The following is a 19,778-nucleotide window of genomic DNA, read 5'->3' on the forward strand; positions in this document are numbered from 1 at the left end:
CTGCATCATTTATCAGCTTTCATTTGCTGAGGGCCTCCTAAGCCCTTCTTTCAGGCTAAAACTTTAATATTGGCAAATGAGCCTAATTTGCATAATATCTAGGCACCTCTCAATTGGCTGCCTCTGTACCAAGCTCTGGATTAGGTGAATTCAAGCTTGTAAGCCCTTTAAGACCTGTTTCTCAGACAATTATAGCCTTGGGGTCTTATAGAGAGGTACAGTGTTGAGTTTCAAAGTTAGATGTTTGGGGGGTTTGTATCTCAGGTGCTGATCTTAAAAGTTGGGGTGCTACATGTGGGGTTCAAGCCCTTTGCTCCTCAGGTTGAAGCTCCAGGTTTTGAGTTCCCTCCTGACTGTGGGTCACTGCCCCAGGGGAGGGTTTATAGTGTGATAGTCTCCTAGCCCCTCTTACCTGCTTTTATGTGGGTCTTCTCTAATTTGCACAATGCAGTCTTTAGGATTTTTTCCAGCGGAAGTTGTTCCATACTTAGCCATAGATTCACTGTGTCCACAGAAGGCAGTAAGCCCAGGACTCTCCTACATTGCCATCTTCAACTGAAACTCTCTGCATTTAACTTGGGGAAAAAAAACATGATGTGGAGAACTTTATCCCTGCCCCTGTTTTTCAGAGTCCACATGTGTTCCCCCAAACAATGTATCAGTCCCACTGCTGATGCCTCTTGTGACCTTAATGGAGCGCGAGGCTGTCACTTTTGAAGGAACTGACATGTGGGAAAAAAACGATGAAAGCTGTGAGATTATGCTGAACCATCTGGCAACGGCCCGACTCATGGCGGAAGCTGCAGACAGCTACCGGATGAATGCTGAGAGGATCCTGGCAGGTAAGAGCTGCTCTCTACTCTGCACAGTAACTGGAATGAAGGAATGAAAACAGCATCGATGCTCTCAATTAGAAAAAGACCAAGTAGGAAAGATTAAGACCTGGGAATTCCATTTCTTGTATTACTTACTCTTAATTCCTCCCTGACTTAAGGATCCTGCTTCTCTCTTCTTTTGTGTCAGTGGTATAAGAAAACAGAGAAAGGATCAAGAAAGAATCTGTCAGTTTGTTTACCATTAGTACCACTAATAATCATTATTAGAAAACGTGATGGGCCCACATGAGGAGTTGGGGTTCTATTGGACTTATCTATATTCTTGTTTCTTCCCAGACACACTGGGACATGAGCTCCTCTGCTCTTGGCATCAAAGGGTCCGCCGTAAGCCAAGGCTGTGAGATTGAGAGTTTGGAGAAAAGCACAAACCACAAGTACATCCAAACTTGGGTTTGGGTTAGTGCGACATGTGTCTTCAGGAGTGGCCAGCTAGGCTAAAGAGTGGGATAGAGGTGGGAAGGCCTTCCATGTAGGACTGTGGCTGAGGAAGAGCCAGTGAAGGGTTTTAAATATAAGATGTCATCACATGGTTAGATTTGTTTTTAGCCTGGCATCTTTGCGCAGGAAGGCTGGAGGGCTGAAAAGTGAGTACAAGAAAAAGGGCCTTGTCTCTTCACCCCTGTATAATTTTTAAAACTCTTCAAGGACCTACAGTTTGATCCAGAAGGTTAAGAACTATATGGGGCAGGAGAGGTCTATTATTTTGACCTAAAACAAAGTTGTTAATTCAGAAACAGAATTTGGGGCTAAACAACTTGCACTATGTCTGCTATAGGTATAAGCAATACATACGTGTTTCTTTTCCTCAGAAAGTCCAGCAGGGTTGGCAGTATAGGACTCAGATGCTAATTATAAGAGCTCCCCTGGTGGCTCAAACAATAAAAGCATATATAATTCAAGTCAGTAGATATTATTAGAATGCCTGCTTATACAAAACCAATAAGTATATTACATTAGATGTTCTAAGCCAATATATCAGAGTGGATTTTGAGAAAAGTATGTTTTAAGCTGTTTTACAGCAAATCACCTTAAAGGTATTTGATACTTCTCAGCTGATCCTGCTACAGGTTTTCACAGCAAGTTCTTATTGCTGGAATTAACTGTGAACCCAGTAAGGGCAGAAATTTGCTCACCAACATACCCCAGTACCCTGCCCAGGAGAGGGGCTTAAAGCAGATTAACTGAATGAATGGAAGTTGTCATCTGGCCTCCAGTTGCTTATCTGCCAAAGATATTTTGGCATCACATGGAAGAATGAAATAGAAGGCTTCTGTTATCCTCTCCACCACCCAAGAGACTATGATTCAGATGCTGGGACTGTATTTAATGACAGAGCCAACTACTCCAGCAGTAATCAAGGATGAGAAACATCTGTCTGTATGACTCAAGCTAGAGGTTTCCCCTGCTCTCATAGAGCTTGACTGAGAGCATCCTTGGCCATAAGTAGAACAGATCTCTTACACAGAAAAGAGAGTTAAGAAATGGGCCCAAACATATGATTGTTAACTGTTTCTTGACAAAGGTGGCAAGGTAATTCACTGGATAAAGTAATCTTTCAACAAATGTGCTAGAACTATTGAATGTCATGCAAAGAAATTTTCAATTTTACCTCAAAGAATACACTCAGAGCTCTTTACACTAAGAGCTAAACTGTAAAGCTTCTATGAAAAAACACAGAAATTCCTTGTGTCTGGCAAAATTTCTTAAGACATAAAAAGCATGAACCATAAAACACTGATAAATCAAAATTTTACATTTTGCTCTTTGAAAGACATCATTAAGGAAGTAAAAAGGCACACTACAGACTAGAAGAAAGTATCTGGCAAACATACATCTGATAAAGGGCTTATTATCTAGAATATATTCTTACAACTCAATGAGAAGAAAAGACTTGAATAGACAATATACCAGAGAGGATATACAATGACAGATATCTATATGGAAAAATGTTCAAAGCATTAGTTATTACAGAAATATAAGATTAAACCACAGTGAGCTGCCACCACCACCATCTAGAATGACAACAGAGTTCACAACTGCACTCTTCATTATGTTACTGATGAGAATATAAGACAGTATAGACATTTTGGAAAAGAGTTTGACAGTTTCTTTAAAGTAAACATATTTACCATATGACCCAGTACTTCCAAAGATATGAAAACACATGTCCATGCTAAGACTTAATCACAGATGTTCGCATTATTTGTAACAGCCAGAAACTGGAAACAATCCAAATGTCTTACCACTCGGTAAACAAAATGCAGTATATCCATATAACTGAATACTACTCAGCAATGAAAAGGAATTATTAACAGGCAACAATATGGAATAATATCAAATTTCTAGAAAAGGCAAAATAGCAATGAAAAGCAGATTAATGGTGTGGGGTAGGTTCAGGGATTGACTGAGAAGAGGTACTAGGGATTTTCTAGGGTTCTAAAGTGGTGTGATGTTTACACAACTCTATAAACTGTGCAGCTAAAAAAAGGGTGAATCATGACAAGTAAATGATAAAAGCTTTAAAAAAAAAATACTTTGAACACTCCTGCACTAAAACCATGGTGGCTTGCGCACACAAATTTTATTCTGTCATATCTTAGTGACTTAGATATTCTTTCTTTGAAGTTGCTCAGGTCCTTGGGGGTGGGGGGTGTTCTCCCCTTCCTTATATAGAAAGATCCTGTATTTTTCCTTGAGGGCATTTTTTAAGTTCTGAGAGATGTTCATTTTGATCCTACTCTAAACGAGCAAGTTTTCAGTCTATTTTCAACACTGTTTCAAGCAGAACTGAAGTTTTTATGGTTTTGTTTTTATTAGGTTTTCAACCAGATGAAGAAATGAGTGAAGTCTTCAAGACTGAATTCCAAATGAGATTGCTATGGGGCAGCAAAGGTGCACAAGTCAATCAGACAGAGAGATATGAAAAATTCAATCAGATTTTAACTGCCCTCTCACGTAAACTGGAACCTCCTCCTGTAAAGCAGATGGAGTTTTGATAACTCTCCAGAGAAGCTTAGGATATAATTTCAAGCTTATCCACTTTGTCCTCTGAGAAAGCTTATCATTTGATAAAGTAATAATGTGCAAATCTGACAATATACAGCTTTTAGTATCCACAGGATATTAAACATGTAAATTGCACAGAGCACACTTATTTATGAACTGTTTAAAATTACTACTGATTTTAAAATAAATGATAATTTATTAAGGTAACTGTTGCTAATGTTGATCAGCAAATTTAAGTGAAGACCCAGCTATATTGACTGGTTGCTTTCTATTACTGAGGTATATGACCATTTCAGTTTTAATTCCATGTCAGATAAGTGTAAATAGAAGAGTTTAAAAGCATGAAACTGAAGATATCAGTTGTATGATATTCTCTAACTAAATATGAAAAATGTAAATAGTCATATGAAAATATATCTTTTTGTGAAACAACTGTATCCAGTCTCTTTAATACTAAACAATTTATTGTAGTACAATAATTCTACCTCCTACCTTCTTGGGGCACCCTGTTCCCTTGCCACCACATCGTGATAGTAAACCAAAATCAAGAGAGTGGTACAGAAAATCTAAGGTATCTGGCTCAGGGGACCGGGTAAAATAGTGATAAAGGTGGAGCTGACACCAGAACACCTAAGTTACAACAAAAGCTCTGGTGCTTGCAAGCAGCTGGACTTTGGTCAAGTTAACCCTCAAGCCCAGCGTGCAGCACAGCGGCTGGTATGAAGTGAGCACCAGATGCTAGTGTGTTTCATGACATTATTTCACTTATTTCACTATAAGTAACTTTTCCTCTAGCTGATAAGTATAAGTTTTCTATGTTTTTGACTTCCCAGAGGGGATACTTTCTAGTTTAACAGTATCTGTCTCAATTTTTTTCTATTGTAGAATTTGAATACAAGTCTTTAAAATATCAATAATAAACTTCTATCACTCTGCCACCAATTGTCACTTACCGATCTGCTTTTTCTTCCTGTCTTCTAAATAATATGGGGATCACACAAATAGTTTTATATCCCACTTTTCTCCAATGCTCTTAGAAATCCCTCTAACTAAATTTTCATAAACATACCTTTTAATGCACTCTTAAGCTTCCCTTGTGACTCAGCTAGTAAAGAATCCGCCTGCAATGTGGGAGACCCAGGTTCAATCCCTGGGCTGGTAAGATCTCCTGGAGAAGGGAAAGGGAAAGGCCCGTATTCTGGCCAGGAGAATTCCATGGACTACAGACCATGGGGTCACAAAGAGTCAGACACAACTGACCAATTTTCACTTTCACTTCACTTTGAAGTTTGACAGAATGAAAAGGGAATCCCTAAGAAATAATCTTCTACTTCCCACCTCACTCATCAAAAGCAACAGCAAATTGAAATCAACTCTGTAAAAGGAAGTTAAAAACCCTGGGTAGCCCTAAAGGCAAATACAGCAACTCAATGAATGGGAGATGGTATCTTAAGGGAGCTGAACATGAAATGCCTCCATTAAGTAGGAATCCTTAAAGGACCCCTGTTAGCAGGCTGGAAAAGAAATAATTTGCCAGCAAAGAGAGGTTACGAGGGAACATCTACAAGAAGAAAAATAATTGTAATGATAATGGTCTTTGGCGAGGATTTGCAACTACAAGTGAAAGTGTTAGTCAGTCAGTTGTGTCCAACTCTATGCGATCCCATGGACTGTAGTCCACCAAGCTCCTCTGTCCATGGGATTTTCCAGGCAAGAATACTGGAGTGGGCTGCCATGCCGTCCGCCAGGGGATCTCCCGACCCAGGAATCAAACCTGAGTCTCCACAGGTAAGCAACTACAAGCCTGTCCTCAAATAGGTCTGGAGTAAACTTGACAAAATTTATAAAACTCAAAACCAAGAAACTGATTTACAGCAGTAACAAAACACACACACACACACACACACACACTATATATATATATATATATATAAAACACAAACAGAAACAGTGTCATGAAAAATAAAATGCTACGGGTAAAAGATTTAGAATCCCAACAACTTCAGATACTGGAATTATCCCATTTTGAATGCAAAGCATTCATATATGAATGTGTATAAAGAGAACATGAACTCAAACAGGAAATGAGTATTTAAAAAAGGATCATAAAGAAGGCTGAGTGCTGAAGAACTGATGCTTTCAATTTGTGTTGCTGGAAAAGACTCTTGAGAGTCCCTTAGACAGCAAGGAGATCAAACCACTCAATCCTAAAGGAAATCAACCCTGAATATTCATTGGAAGGACTGATGCTCAAGGTGAAGCTTCAATGCTTTGGCCACCTGATGTGAAAAGCTGATTCAGTGCAAAAGACCCTGATCCTGGGAAAGATTGAGGGCAAGAGGAGAAGGGAGCAACAGAGGAGGAGATGGTTGGATGGCATCACTGATTCAATGGATACATTTGAGCAAACTCTGGGAGATAGTGAAGGGAAGCCTGGCCTGCTGCAATTCACAGGGTCGCAAAGAGTGAGACACGACTTAGCAACTGAACAACAACAACAAACCAAAAATATATTTAAAGAGATATAAAAAAGTAAGATGAATAGCAGGCACAAAGACAGCAGAAATAAGTCTGACCTTATCAATAGTCATTATGAATGTAAACATACTGAACCCTCCAGTTAAAAGTCAGAGGTGATCAACTAAATTTACAACAAAATCACTCTATATATCTACAAGAGACATAAAGCATAAAAATATATAGAAATTGAAAATTCATTTTTTTAAAAGGTTGGGATAATTATGAGAGAAAGAATAGGGTATAATTTGTGAGAGGAATGTGGTGGGTTACTGAGGTGCTGGTAATGCTTTTTTGCCTGACTTAAAAGCTACTGACTTTCTAATAACTTAAGCTGTACAATTATGTTTTATACATTTTCTGAATATTTTATCATATGTTAAGTATTGCTTAGGAATATTTGTATATTGTTGTATATTGTCACCCTGCTTATTTAACTTATATGCAGAGGACATCATGAGAAACACTGGGCTGGATGAAGCGCAAGCTGGAATCAATCAAGACTGCCGGGAGAAATATCAATAATGTCAGATATGCAGATGACACCACCCTTATGGCAGAAAGCAAAGAACTAAAGAGCCTCTTGATGAAAGTGAGAGAGGAGAGTGAAAAAGTTGACTTAAAACTCAACATTCCGAAAACTAAGATCATGGCATCTGGTCCCATCACTTCGTGCAAATAGATGGGGAAACAGTGACAGGTTTTATTTTGAGGGGCTCCAAAATCACTGCAGATGGTGACTGAAGCCATGAAATTAAAAGACGCTTGCTCCTTGGAAGAAAAGTTATGACCAACCTAGACAGCCTATCAAAAAGCAGAGACATTACTTTGCCAACAAATGTCCGTCTAATCAAATCTATAGTTTTTCCAGTAGTCACGTATGGATGTGAGAGTTGGACCATAAAGAAAGCCGAGTGCCGAAGAATTGATGCTTTTGAACTGTGGTGTTGGAGAAGACTCTTTAGAGTCCTTTGGACTGCAAGGAAATCCAACCAGTCCATCCTAAAGGAAATCAGTCCTGAATATTCATTGGAATTCAATTCAAGCTGAAACTCCAATACTTTGGCCACATGATGTGAAAAGGTGACTCACTGGAAAAGACCCTGATGCTGGGAAAGACTGAAGATGGGAGGAGAAGGGGATGACAGAGGATGAGATGGTTGGATGGCATCACCGACTCAATGGACATGAGTTTGAGCAAACTCCGGGAGTTGGTGATGGACAGGGAGACCTGGCTTGCTGCAGTCCACAGGGTTGCAGAGTCAGACACGAATGAGCGACTGAACTGAACTATCAGAACTTGGTGAAGAAATTTTTTAATGTTATTCTATTAAAAATCTGAAAACCACTGAAAAGAAGTAAATGAAGGAACCATGTTCATCAACTAGAATATTCAGTATTAGAGACAATTAGTTCTTAATACGATCTATAAATTCAATGCAACCCCACTCAAAATTCAATAGGACCTTTCAAGTTAGCTTGATTAAGCTTTTCCTAAAACTGTAATGGCTAGGAAGTCAAGACCATCAATGGCTAGGAAAATAAGACAGATGGAGGAGTGTATCTGCTCTACCAAATATAAAAGCTCATGATTAAAACACACTATTGACTGGAGACAATATGTTTTTAGAGAGTGATACTATTAACATCAGGGCTTCCCAGGTGGCACTAGTGGTAGAGAACCCACCTGCCTACCCAGAAGACATGAGACACAGGTTTGATGCCTGGGTCAGGAAGATCCCCTGGAAGAGGAAATGGCAACTCACTCCAATACTCTTGCCAGGAGAATCCCATGAACAGATAAGCCTGGCAAGCTACAGCCCACAGAGTCGCAAAGAGTTGGGACATGACTGAGTGACTCAGCATGCACGCACAATTAACATCACCATGTGAAGTTGTTAGAGCTTAAAATGATCCAGGGTTCATTAGACAACTTTTGACTGTCACTATTGTTTACATTTTGTGCTCAGGTTTTTGTTCCAACCCTATGTATATTATAAATGTACAAATTTTCAAAAAGGACACATAGTGAAATTTTGAGTGAAGAAAAAATTTTCAGTGCATCTTATGCAGAAACGGATACTTTCTCTGATTGGCTGAGCAACATATATACTGGTGTCACAGATAACAGTTCTTCAGAATATAGTTCTGACTCAGACAATGTGAGTATTAGACCAACAAAGACAAAAAACTTTAGTGACTAATTCTGATACAGAAAGTGAAAATGCAACTCATGGTGCTGGAGAATGCTCCTTTGCTTCTGCATTAGAGTGGATTGCAAACATTTCACGAAAACTAGACTTTATAGATATAACTACTGCATGTAATAACCTGCAAAGTGTTAGTGAAATAACATAATTAATTACTGACTGGGCCAAAATAAAAATCGCCAGCCATAGGCATTCATTTCTGCAAAAATCCCCCAGTCAATAATGAGTTAAATTACAGTAATCAAAAAACTGTCATTAAAAATTTAATATATGACAGGAGCATAACATTGCCAATCAGTAGGGGAAAGGATGATTCTTTAAATAATTCTTGAACAATTGGTGAAGCAAATGAAAGGTAGAGGAGGTGGTTCCTTGTCTCATATGCTGAAGTAAAATCTAGAATAATTAAGATCCCACATGTGAAACACAAAACCATAACACTTTTAGAAGAAAACACTGGAGAGTATCTTTTTTACTTTGAATCAAGGAAGAATTTCTTAAAACTAGATAGGAAAGCATTAAATGTGAAAGATGCATCGATCTACATTAAAATGAACTTCTATTCCTCAAAAGATAATCCTAGATAGACTGAAAAAACTGAAAGGTATCAGCAGCACGTAAAAATAACCTAGTATGGCAGGTAACCTCCAGGATGACCCCAGACCTTCCCTGCCGCCTGGTGTTCACACCCTTGTGTTGTCCCCTCCCACTTATACCAGGGTTGGTTTGCATCACCAAGAAATGGTATTCACATCTGAGATTAGCTATAAAAGATTGCTGATTCTATCTTGAATTTTTCTCCTTTGGATCACTCACTAAAGAAAGCAAGATGCCACACATAGTGATGAACATATGAAGAGGTCCACATGGCAAGGATCATGTGAATGATCTCGGAAGTGGATTCTTCGGAAGTGGATTCTCCAGTCCAGTCTCTGAGTCAAAGCCTTGAGATGATTGCAACCCTGGTCAGAATACCCATGAATAAATACAGAAACCAACCTAAGGAAAAAATGGGCAAAAGATATAAAGAGGCTTTCCACAGAAGAGGAAACACAATGATAAATATGATATGATGGTCAACATTATCAATAATCAAGAAAAAGCAAGACTATAATAAAATGCTATTTTACATCCACTGAACTGAAAAAAAGAAAAATTGAAGTCTTACTCCTAAATTGTTGGTGAGGATATGGAGAATAAATAACCCTTATACATTAACTTGTAAGTCTGTAAAAATGTTACAAGCACCTCAAGGGGAAAACGTGGCGTTACCTTTTTAAATTAAAGATAAATATAACCCATAACTTAGCAATTCCATTCCTAGCCATAGATCTTAGAAACTTACATTAGTAAACATGCACATAGATGTACATACGAGCACTGTTTATTCTAGCAAAATTCAGTAAATAGACCAAATATCCATCAACAGGAGAACAGATAAATTCTGTATATTTATATAATGGAATACTATACACAGTAAAACGAACTATGCATAAATATGGATAAATCTATTAAGTGGAAAAAGCAACTCTCAGAAGATACCATGCAGGGGCTTCCCTGGTGACTCAGTGGTAAAGAATTCACCTGCCAATGCAGGAGACGTGGGTTCGATCCCTGGTCTGGAAAGATCCCACATACCACGGAGCAACTAAGTCCATAGGCCACAACTACTGAGCCTGCACTCTAGAGCCCAGGTGCCACAATTACTAAAGCCCATGTGCCCTGGAGCCTCTGCTCCACAACAAGAGAAACCACCACAATGAGAAGCCCGTGCACTTCAGTGAAGAGCAGACCCCACTCTGCAACTAGAAAAATGCCCACATAGCAATGAGGACCCAGCAAAGCCAAATAAGTAAATAAATAGAAGATACTATGCAATATTGAAAATACTTAACAAGTGGGATGTTAATATATAAATCATGTATGAACTAATGAATTAATGTACAAATCAATGTGCAAGTCAACTAAAATAATCCCCTTTACTATTTAAATATACATGTTTATCAAGCAATGAAAGTGGTACAAATCAATCAATAATAATTTCCATAAAATAATTAAGGTTGGGTTGGTATAACTTTGTTGACTTGACTACCACCACCTAAATAATGCCTCCATGATTTAACACAGGGCTGAAAACTCTTCCAATGACTTCCCCTTCCAGTTGCTAGTTATTAATTTACTTATGTGCTATCTGGCACCCAGAGACAGTAGACACACAGCTGATCCCCATCTCACCTCACTGGTTAGAACAGTACCATTTGGATGCAGGCTGTATGCCAAGAGCCAGTGGCAAGGAGCACCCAGTTAGAAGAAAGACAGCACAAAAGATGAGGGAGAGGGAGCAAGCTGGGTGGGGACTGATGATCCTGGCTGCCAGAACTGGGAACTTGTACTTTATGTTTGTCTGAGATGAGCCAAGGGAGCAGTTGTGCTGTCACTTACCATATTCTTCTGGGTTATGAAACAGAGGCTGGTAGATTCCCTCTCCTCACGCCTCTTTAATGACCAAGGCAGGCTACCCTCCACCACAGCATAAGATGCCAAATAAAACAAAATGCTAAAAAAAAAAAAAAAAAAAAAAAACCTAAAGGGCCACTACTGTTGTTTAATCATTAAGTGGTGTCTGACTCTTTGTGACCCCCAGGGACTGCAGCCTTCCAGGCTCTTCTGTCCTCCACTAACTCCCCGAGTTTGCTCAAATGCACATCCATTGAGTGGTGAAATGGCCATTTCTGCCCCACAAGAGGCTATGCCCCCAAACACCAGTGTCTACCACACGCCCTTCCAGTCTCCCCAGGTGCTACCACATCTTCCTTCCATATGTCTCCTCCCCTTGAGCAGGAAGAGGCAATTCTTTGAAGGATGAACAGGGGAGGTCTCCTCAGCTTAGCTGTCCAAGGTCCCCTCCCACTCAAGGGGCTTATAAAACCAAGATTCTCCAACACCTGAAATAACATATATCTATAGTAAGACCTTCAACTCTGTCTCCAGTACTCAAGCCAGAAATGCATCACGGAGTTTAACGTGGTTTCTGAAATAAACCACATGTAGTGAAACTTACAGGATTGACAAGTTTTACTACTTTTCAGGATTATTTTCTACCAACCAGTAAGGAAACACTTCCACAGCATTAACTGCAGCTATCTCAGTGTGCACTGGCTGTGACACCATCTTTACAGAGCTCAAAAACATGGAAAGCTCATCAGGTTTAGAAAAAAACCAACCAAAAAAACCCATGTGGTAAAATGAAGAAAAAAACAAGAAACATAAAATTCAGGATAGTAGTTATCTTTGAAGATGGAAATGGTAATTTTCTATTTCTTGAGTTGACAGATTTATGTTTATTTCATGATGGGTCTTATCTCCTCAGGGTTGACATTTTGGGTTTAGCAAATCAGCTCATTGCAAGCTCCCATTCTCTACAATAATGCCATTACAATCTTATACAAATGAGTAAGAAATCTTGTTAATTACTGAAATTGTGCTGAAATCAGGGCAATTAATGTCTGTAGAATTTCCTATTTATATCTAAAGGAAGAAATGAGGCTACTGAAATGTGACTTATTCTTAGGAACCAGGTCAGGTGCCCATTATATTTTCTCTTAAATGCTGACAAAAATTATCCAGTACTTTTAAGAGTTGTCAAAGTTCACAGAATTTATTCTACAAATTTTGGGCAGAAGACCCAGACACTTCTCCAAAGACATTCAGATGGGCAACCGGCACATGAAAAAATGCTCAACATAACTAATTATTAAATGCAAATCAAAACTACAATGAAGTTCCACCTCACACCTGTCAGAATGGTCATAATTAAAAAAAAAAAATCTACAAATAACAAATGCCAGAGGGGTACAGAGAAAAGGGAACCCTCCTACATTGTTGGTGGGAACATAAACTGGTGCAGCCACTATGGAGAACAGTATGGTAGTTCCTCAAAAAACTAGAGTTGTCATTTGATCTAGCAATCCCACTCCCAGGCACATACCCACACAAAACTATTATTCAAAAAGATATATCCACCCCAATGCCCACAGCAGCACTATTCACAATAGGCAAGACATGGAAGCAACCTAAATATTCATCAACAGAGGAATAAAGATATAGCACATATACAGAAATAGAATAATACTCAGCCGTAAAAAAGAATGAAACGATGCCATCTGCAGGAACACAGATGGACCCGGAGATTGTCATCATTATCAAGTCAGAAAGAGAAAGACAAATACCATGTGATATCACTTTTATGTTAAATCTAAAATATGACACAAATGAACTTATCTACATAATAGAAATAGACTTAAGAGACATAGAGAACAGACATGTGGTTGCTATGGGAGGTGGGAGGGATGGCGTGGGAGTTTGGGATTAGCAGATGCAAACTCATAAATGTAGAATGGACAAACAAGGTCCTACTATATTCAATATCATGTGATACATCATAATGGAAAAGAATTTTTAAAAGAATTTGTGTGTGTTGTGTGTATATAACATACAAATGTATATATGTGTCTGTATAACTGAATCACTTTGGTGTACAGGAGAAATTAACACATTTAAATCAATAAAAAAATGTTTCAATTTATATTTTCTAATCCCCCACCCCACATTTTGGCATCTCTTACATTATCTATAGTTTCTTAGATTACAGACAGTGATTATAGCCAGGAATATATTGGATTAGCCAAAAAGTTCCTTTGCTTTTTAAGTAAAAAAAAACACATTTTTCATTTTCACCAAGAACTTTATTGAACAACGTATTCACTATTTTGTTCCACTACCTTCTGCCATTTTTTCAGGCAACTTCATAATTCCATTTTCCCAAAACTTTTATCTTTTTGAGCGAAGAACTGTTCCAGGTGCCCTTTACAGTCTTCTGAGGAATTTTTTCATTTTTCCCATTAAGAGAACTTTGTAAAGATGGAAATAAATGGGACATTGGAAGTCACGATGTCTGGTAAATAAGGTGGATCAATCAGAACTTTCCAGCCAAGTTGTTAATGGTTTTTGCCTGGTCATCAAAGAAACATGCAGTCTTATGTTCTCCTGATGGAAGACTGTTTTCTCTTGACTAATTCTGGACAATTTTGGTTGGTCTAATGGGAACAAACAGTTGGTCTAAATGGCAACAGGACTTGTTGGAATTAATTGTCTGGTCCTCCAGAAGGAGCTCATAATAGAGGACTTTTTTCCAATTCCACCATATACACATCACTTTCTTGGAAGAAGACCACCCTTTGGTGTGGTTGGTGGTGGTTCATTTTGCTTGCCCCGTGATTTCTTCCGTTCCACATTATTGTATAGTATGCACTTTTCATTGCCCATCACTATTTTAAAAACATTTTCATTATGTTTAAGTAGAGAATCACATGCAGAAACATGATCAGGAAGGTTTTTTTCATTTAATTTATGTGGAACCCAACCATCAAAGAGATGACTATAACCACACTGGTGCAAATGATTTTCAACACTTGATTTGAGTATGTTGGCTATCTCCCGTGTGGTGTAATGTTCTTGATTTGATTGCTATCAACTTCAACTGGTCCAACAGACCGTGGAACTGTCCAGAGAGAAACCTCCAGCACAAAACTTCACAAACCACTTCTGATACATCTGATCAATTACAGCACCTTCTCTATACACTGCATTTTTTTTTGTATTTGAGTTTTCACCTTTCTTAAAATAACAAACATAATATGCCTAAATTGTTGCTTTTTTCCTTCCATCTTCAGTATTAAAATGGCTACACAAAAATAATGCATGCTGATATGACAGTTGTTACAATACAATCTAACATAATTGTTAAACTAAGCACTGCTAGAGCCATCTTATGGGAAAAAACAAACAAGCCTTTTAGACAACCCAATATTTGATCCCGGGTATATGAGCTCATTGCTTTTGGTGTTTTTTTTTTTTTTCACTTGCACTAATATGTTCTTCACAAAGAAAATCTATCCTTTACAACAAGTCTGGAGACCCTTTTCCTTTTACTCTTTCCTTAATACTGCTATAAGGATGTTATCTTTCCCTACCAAGTAGGATATGACTTCCTTGATTTTGGTTCAGATAGTAGAAGTCCTTTTCATTGTTGAGTATTCTGATAGGCGTTGTTTTCCTGATGTTTTGTTTTGTGTATGTCCCTACTTAGAAGCTTGGCATGGATCTCTAAATTTTCATCTCAACAATTACCACCCCTCATTGTTCAGGATCAACTCTGAGTTTCATTCCTTTTTAGTTTCTAGAACTTACTAGTCATAGTTTTGTATTTGCCCTTTTAAAAAAGGTTAATCTTCTGAAATTAAGACATTCTAAAATCATGAATGTGACACTAACTGTGGCCAACATTCTGTTTCCATGTTTTGAGATGCCATGAAGACACAGGCACTCACTCTGACTGATTAGGAAAGCAGAAGCAAGGGAAATGCTGACCAGCCTGAGACTAGATCAAGCTATGTAGTATAGGGACAGTTCTTATGGATGCAGAGGATAAGATGGTGTAAAAAAGTCTAACACAACTATTGTAGAACAAAGATTAAAAAATACAAATTATTATTCACTGTAAAGAAAGTTAACTTTTTTTTTTCTTTAGGAAAGCTTGAGAGAAACTAAACCTAGAATATAACTTTCAAAACTGCTTTGCAAAACTTGCTGCCCAACACAAATGCTTCCATTTATGGAGTATAGCCATCTATGTTGTATTACCTGGAGCGTAGCACATTCAATAACAAAACCAATACATCTCTTTAATTCACATAGCGATAATAAGAGATAATTCTATACACCTTAATGGACCATGAAAAGATTATTTTATTCCATGAAAATATTCTCAACAGAGAACACTATCTTAAACAAAGCATTTACATTAAGAAATCAACATGTGCACAGAAAGAGTAAAAATTACTGAAAAACTAAAGATTTCTTTTGGACAATTCACATGTTCAAATTTAAGAATGATTTAAACTGTGCAAGTACAAATGTCTTCCTTATTGTAATAATCCATATACAGGTTGCACTATTCCACATGAAGGAACCTGCCTCCTACAGAAGCAAATCCTGCTTTAAGAAAAACAAACAGTAGCTTGAAAAGAACAGTTAGTCCTCACAAGAAAGCCTTAAACTTTGCCCTCTGTGGCTATTAGCCAAAAAAACACAAGCACTTCAGGCTTTGTACAGAAGACAAACAGAGCCAGATCACATTTCCTCTTCACCGCTAACCTTGAAAATAAAAATAGCACTGGATTTTAAAACTACTTCATGTAGTCTGTCAGTACTGAATAATGTCACATTATATAAATAACCCTGTAACAAGATTTAAAATCTAAAACTTCATAGTTTACTAGTCTTAAAGGTAATAAACTGTACGTCAGCTGTGTAACAGGAGCATACTTGATCTTACGATGGCATCCACTTTCACACCACTGCCACTCAGCTTTAGTATTAATATAACTGGTAGTACAATTCAAATAACACTGGGGAAAATTATTAAAGCAATCACACAGCTTCTAAAATATTGCTTGAAATCCAACAATACATAGACCATTTCACGTTTTCTTTCTTCCCTCAAAACAGTAAAGAACCAAATTAATCAATCTTCCATGTTACAAATATCCCCCCCACCCCCACCCCCCTCCCTATTAAATGCCACTAAGAAATCAGTAAAGATACAAGTCATTAACAGAATCACAAATGCAAGGCAGGACAACATGAGCAATAGGGGCACTGATGACAATTATATATACAAGTATAAACATACAGAAACTCCCATTTTACAAGTAAAAGTGCACATAGATCATTACAAAGTTTCACTATATTTTATCCAGTTCAAATAAAATCATCACTTGGAAACAGACTATCATTGTACTAATTAAATGAGAACACGGTAACCCCAAATTAAAGACAATGAGGGGAGAGGTCCATAAAACTTCTCATTGAAAACACTGATTAAATAAAATGGACTCGGACATGTCTTTAGTTTGATGTGTAAATTTGAAGATGCACCGTCAAACGTGGCAGAGCGCTAAAAGCCCCCCATGGAGGTTGTGTGGCAGCGGCAGCAGCACTGCCAAGTTAAAGGAGGTCACACTGAGTTGACACATGAAGCCCTTTGTGGGACACTGTAGTGGTAGAGTTGGCAATCAACAGATTTAGGCACTCTAGTTTAAGGCAGCATTTGAATGGAAGCAGCTGACTTCTGACAACAGTCCTTTGTCTTGAGGCGGTGAGTATCTTCTGTGTTTATTATGCCAGGATTTCATTGCTGACTATAGGTTCTTCCCAGACTGAGGGGCTGAAGATCGATCATGTTTCAAAGAGTTCTTTCAACTGGGCTGTAGGCTAGAGCAGAGATGTTTTCTTTTTCTCATCATAAATACTTCAGGTTCACAAACTACTTCTTCATAATGCCAAAACTGGAATGTTCTGTAGTGGGGACATTATAGCAGCACACACAAATACTAGGATGGAACATTAGTGGTGGAGATGTCTGACAAAGTGATTTGCACTACAAATGTAAAACAAAACAAAGGCTTTCACAAGAACAAGGGATTATAAAGACATGCCTAAAAATCTAAACCCGATCACTCTAGACATGCAACAGGATGTTAAGCAAGCACAGAGGTGGCGCAGGCAGACACTGACAAATGGCAAGGATTCTGACAGACAATGGGTCTAACAGCCAATTAAAACAGAGCTGGGACAGACAGTCCTGTCAGGACAGTCAAATTTAATAAGAGCTCTGCATTCTTTCCAATTTGAACATCAGTAAAACAGATGGAAAAAAAGGTTAGCCATTGTTGGCTTTTTTTCCTTTATATGAATAGCTACAAATGACAAGTTTAAGTGTTGGTATTACAATGATTTTTTAAAACAACACATGGAAATGCTAATGAAGTTAGTAAAAAATAATCATGTCTGCATGCACTCATGCAACTTGCTTCTCTCACTCTCTCTGAGCCTGACAACTCTAACACCTCCCCCCCAAAAGCAGCTGCATGTAACCTCCTTCAACATCTTGCCCATTTCCTCAGAAACCCTCTTCAGGAACCTGCAGTCCAGGAGGAAAAAGAAAAGAACAATTACTGAAGACCTTTGGTAAGACCAAAAGGGATGTCCAGTTTAAAGCGTCCATCCCAAATGTCTCTAAAATCATTTTATAGTCAGCTATTAAAAACACCAAAAAATGCCGGAACATGAGCAAAACTAAAGACCAGTCTCTTAACTGCTTCCTCACTTTACTTCCCTAGACAACTAGCACTGCCTATCTTGACTGTACAGTGTTTCCCACAAATGCTTAGTAAAATTAGTTGGAAAAAAAACTATCCTAATAACTGAAAATTCAGTTAAAATGAGGAAATGCCCTCGATGATAGTACAGATATATTCCTCCAACCCAGTTAGTGAAAAAAAGTCATTTTTTCTTTCAGGCAAAATTTGCCAGTACTTCCCCACCATGCAAGATTTCCTCTTAGTTTATTTAGAATCCACTTTCCTATGTATAATTGCTAAATGCTAGTATCACTAAAGTGACATTTCTCAAAAGACATTTCAAGATGAAAAATACAAGCATTAATTCAGAAGAAAGCTTGTACATTACTGAAAATTACTAGAAAACCTGAAAATATCCTTGGGTCTCAAAAGAAAGCCATTTTATTCACTTAAGAGCAAGACCAGGCCCATTTATTTTGCATCTCTTGATTAGCCTACTACAAAAGAGATTATATGCTACATGCCCGTTTTCTTCCTTTGGGAAACCAAAATTAAGAACAGGGACAAAAACGAAAATGATTACATTCGTATTTTATCCATTAGCTAATTATTATTACTTTTTCCTAGAAACTGTAGCTACAATTTCAAACTCCTATACCAAACCACTCTTTTGGGTATTAGCAAGCATTTCAGTGCAGTTTTACTTGAGTTTACTACCATCACTGTGTTTCCTGAAGCAAAGTGTAACGGGGTAGGGAGCTTTCTACCTATGGATTCCTGCCCAGTAGATCAAATTCTATGATTTATACGGCAGAAAAACACAAATCCTTCACACAGACTTAAGCAGAACACAGAGCAAAAGGCATCAATTAAGCTTCACACCAACATCACTCAAATGGTAAAGCGTCACAAGAACAGCTTCTTGTGGTAATACTCACATCTCTTAAGATCGAGCCTACGCTCAGCTCACATAGTGAACAATAAATCTTGGATGCCCTTTAAGCTTTCTTATGTATTCCCACCCATTGACTGCATTTTGATTTTGTTATCATTCTTATGTCATATGTGTTACAAAGTTGCCGATTAGTTTAGATGTAAGTTACTGCACCTTTACTGTTTTTCTCTAGAGTTACATCTATGTATGATGTGGGAACGTAGCCTTCTTCACCGTTCTGTCTCCGAGCTCTCGTCCATCCGTCACCCTTGTCCTCCTCAATAATGTACAGAACTTCACCTTCTTTCATTGCCAGAGTGCCTTCATTATGTCCTAAATGAGAGTTTTCATAGCACAACCATAATTTAAGCATAACAACAATTTTGAATAAAAGATACAAATACAAAACAATGTGAAACCCTGCTAGATTTCAATATAATAGAACTATGAGCACACTGACTCTCATGACCAACACCTTCATGACGCTTTGTAGTTTGCCCTACACTTTCATCTACTTATCTCATTTGAACTGCACAATAACCCTGTGAGGCTGGCATTAACAGCAGAACCGTGAAAGATGAAGTATCTGAGCTACAACAATACTGTATGATTTGACAGGGTACACGAACTTTATTTCACTACTCTAACTCCTTCCTCAAATTTGAGTGGCAGTGCTATCTAGAAAATTCATGAAGTTTAGATCAAGAAAAGAGTAACAAGACAGTGAAAGGGCTGGAAGAAATAAGGGAAGAATATGATTGTAGAAGCAGAATGATCATAGTCATAAAGCACAAACCTCCTTTAAAACTCATCAGCCTCAGGCCTCTCTTTCTTCCCAATCCCTTAGCCATTCCCAAGCTGCTTAACAGTAACAATTTTCACAAATGAATCTTTATTTAACATATGCTAAATTCTTCCCTCCCTGTCTATATTACAAGATCTTATTTAACACAGTTTTCTCAGAGTGAGGAATAACTGAAAATTACTCAATTTAAAAACCAAAATCATAGAT

The 19,778-nt window shown here is 38.0% G+C and overlaps 2 protein-coding genes across 9 annotated transcripts in view; one reads left to right on the forward strand and one right to left on the reverse strand.

The window, feature by feature from the left end:
* The window catches only part of BCAR3 (BCAR3 adaptor protein, NSP family member), a 218,956-nt gene extending 214,625 nt beyond the window's left edge, over nt 1–4,331 (forward strand). For all 5 annotated transcript variants that reach the window (XM_043876123.1, XM_043876124.1, XM_043876122.1 and 2 more), the window contains 2 exons: nt 630–842; nt 3,714–4,331. In XM_043876123.1, the coding sequence (XP_043732058.1) occupies nt 630–842; nt 3,714–3,892 (392 nt within the window). In that variant the 3' untranslated portion in view covers nt 3,893–4,331. The remainder of the gene's footprint in view (nt 1–629; nt 843–3,713) is intronic.
* An 11,087-nt stretch (nt 4,332–15,418) lies between these two features.
* The window catches only part of FNBP1L (formin binding protein 1 like), a 112,864-nt gene continuing 108,504 nt past the window's right edge, over nt 15,419–19,778 (reverse strand). For 3 of the 4 annotated variants that reach the window (XM_043875840.1, XM_043875839.1, XM_043875837.1), the window contains one exon: nt 15,419–19,099. In XM_043875840.1, the coding sequence (XP_043731775.1) occupies nt 18,921–19,099 (179 nt within the window). In that variant the 3' untranslated portion in view covers nt 15,419–18,920. The remainder of the gene's footprint in view (nt 19,100–19,778) is intronic. The other variant, XM_043875838.1, reaches the window with a different exon arrangement.

Source organism: Cervus elaphus, chromosome 20 (assembly GCF_910594005.1).
Source record: "Cervus elaphus chromosome 20, mCerEla1.1, whole genome shotgun sequence".
NCBI lineage: Eukaryota > Metazoa > Chordata > Mammalia > Artiodactyla > Cervidae > Cervus > Cervus elaphus.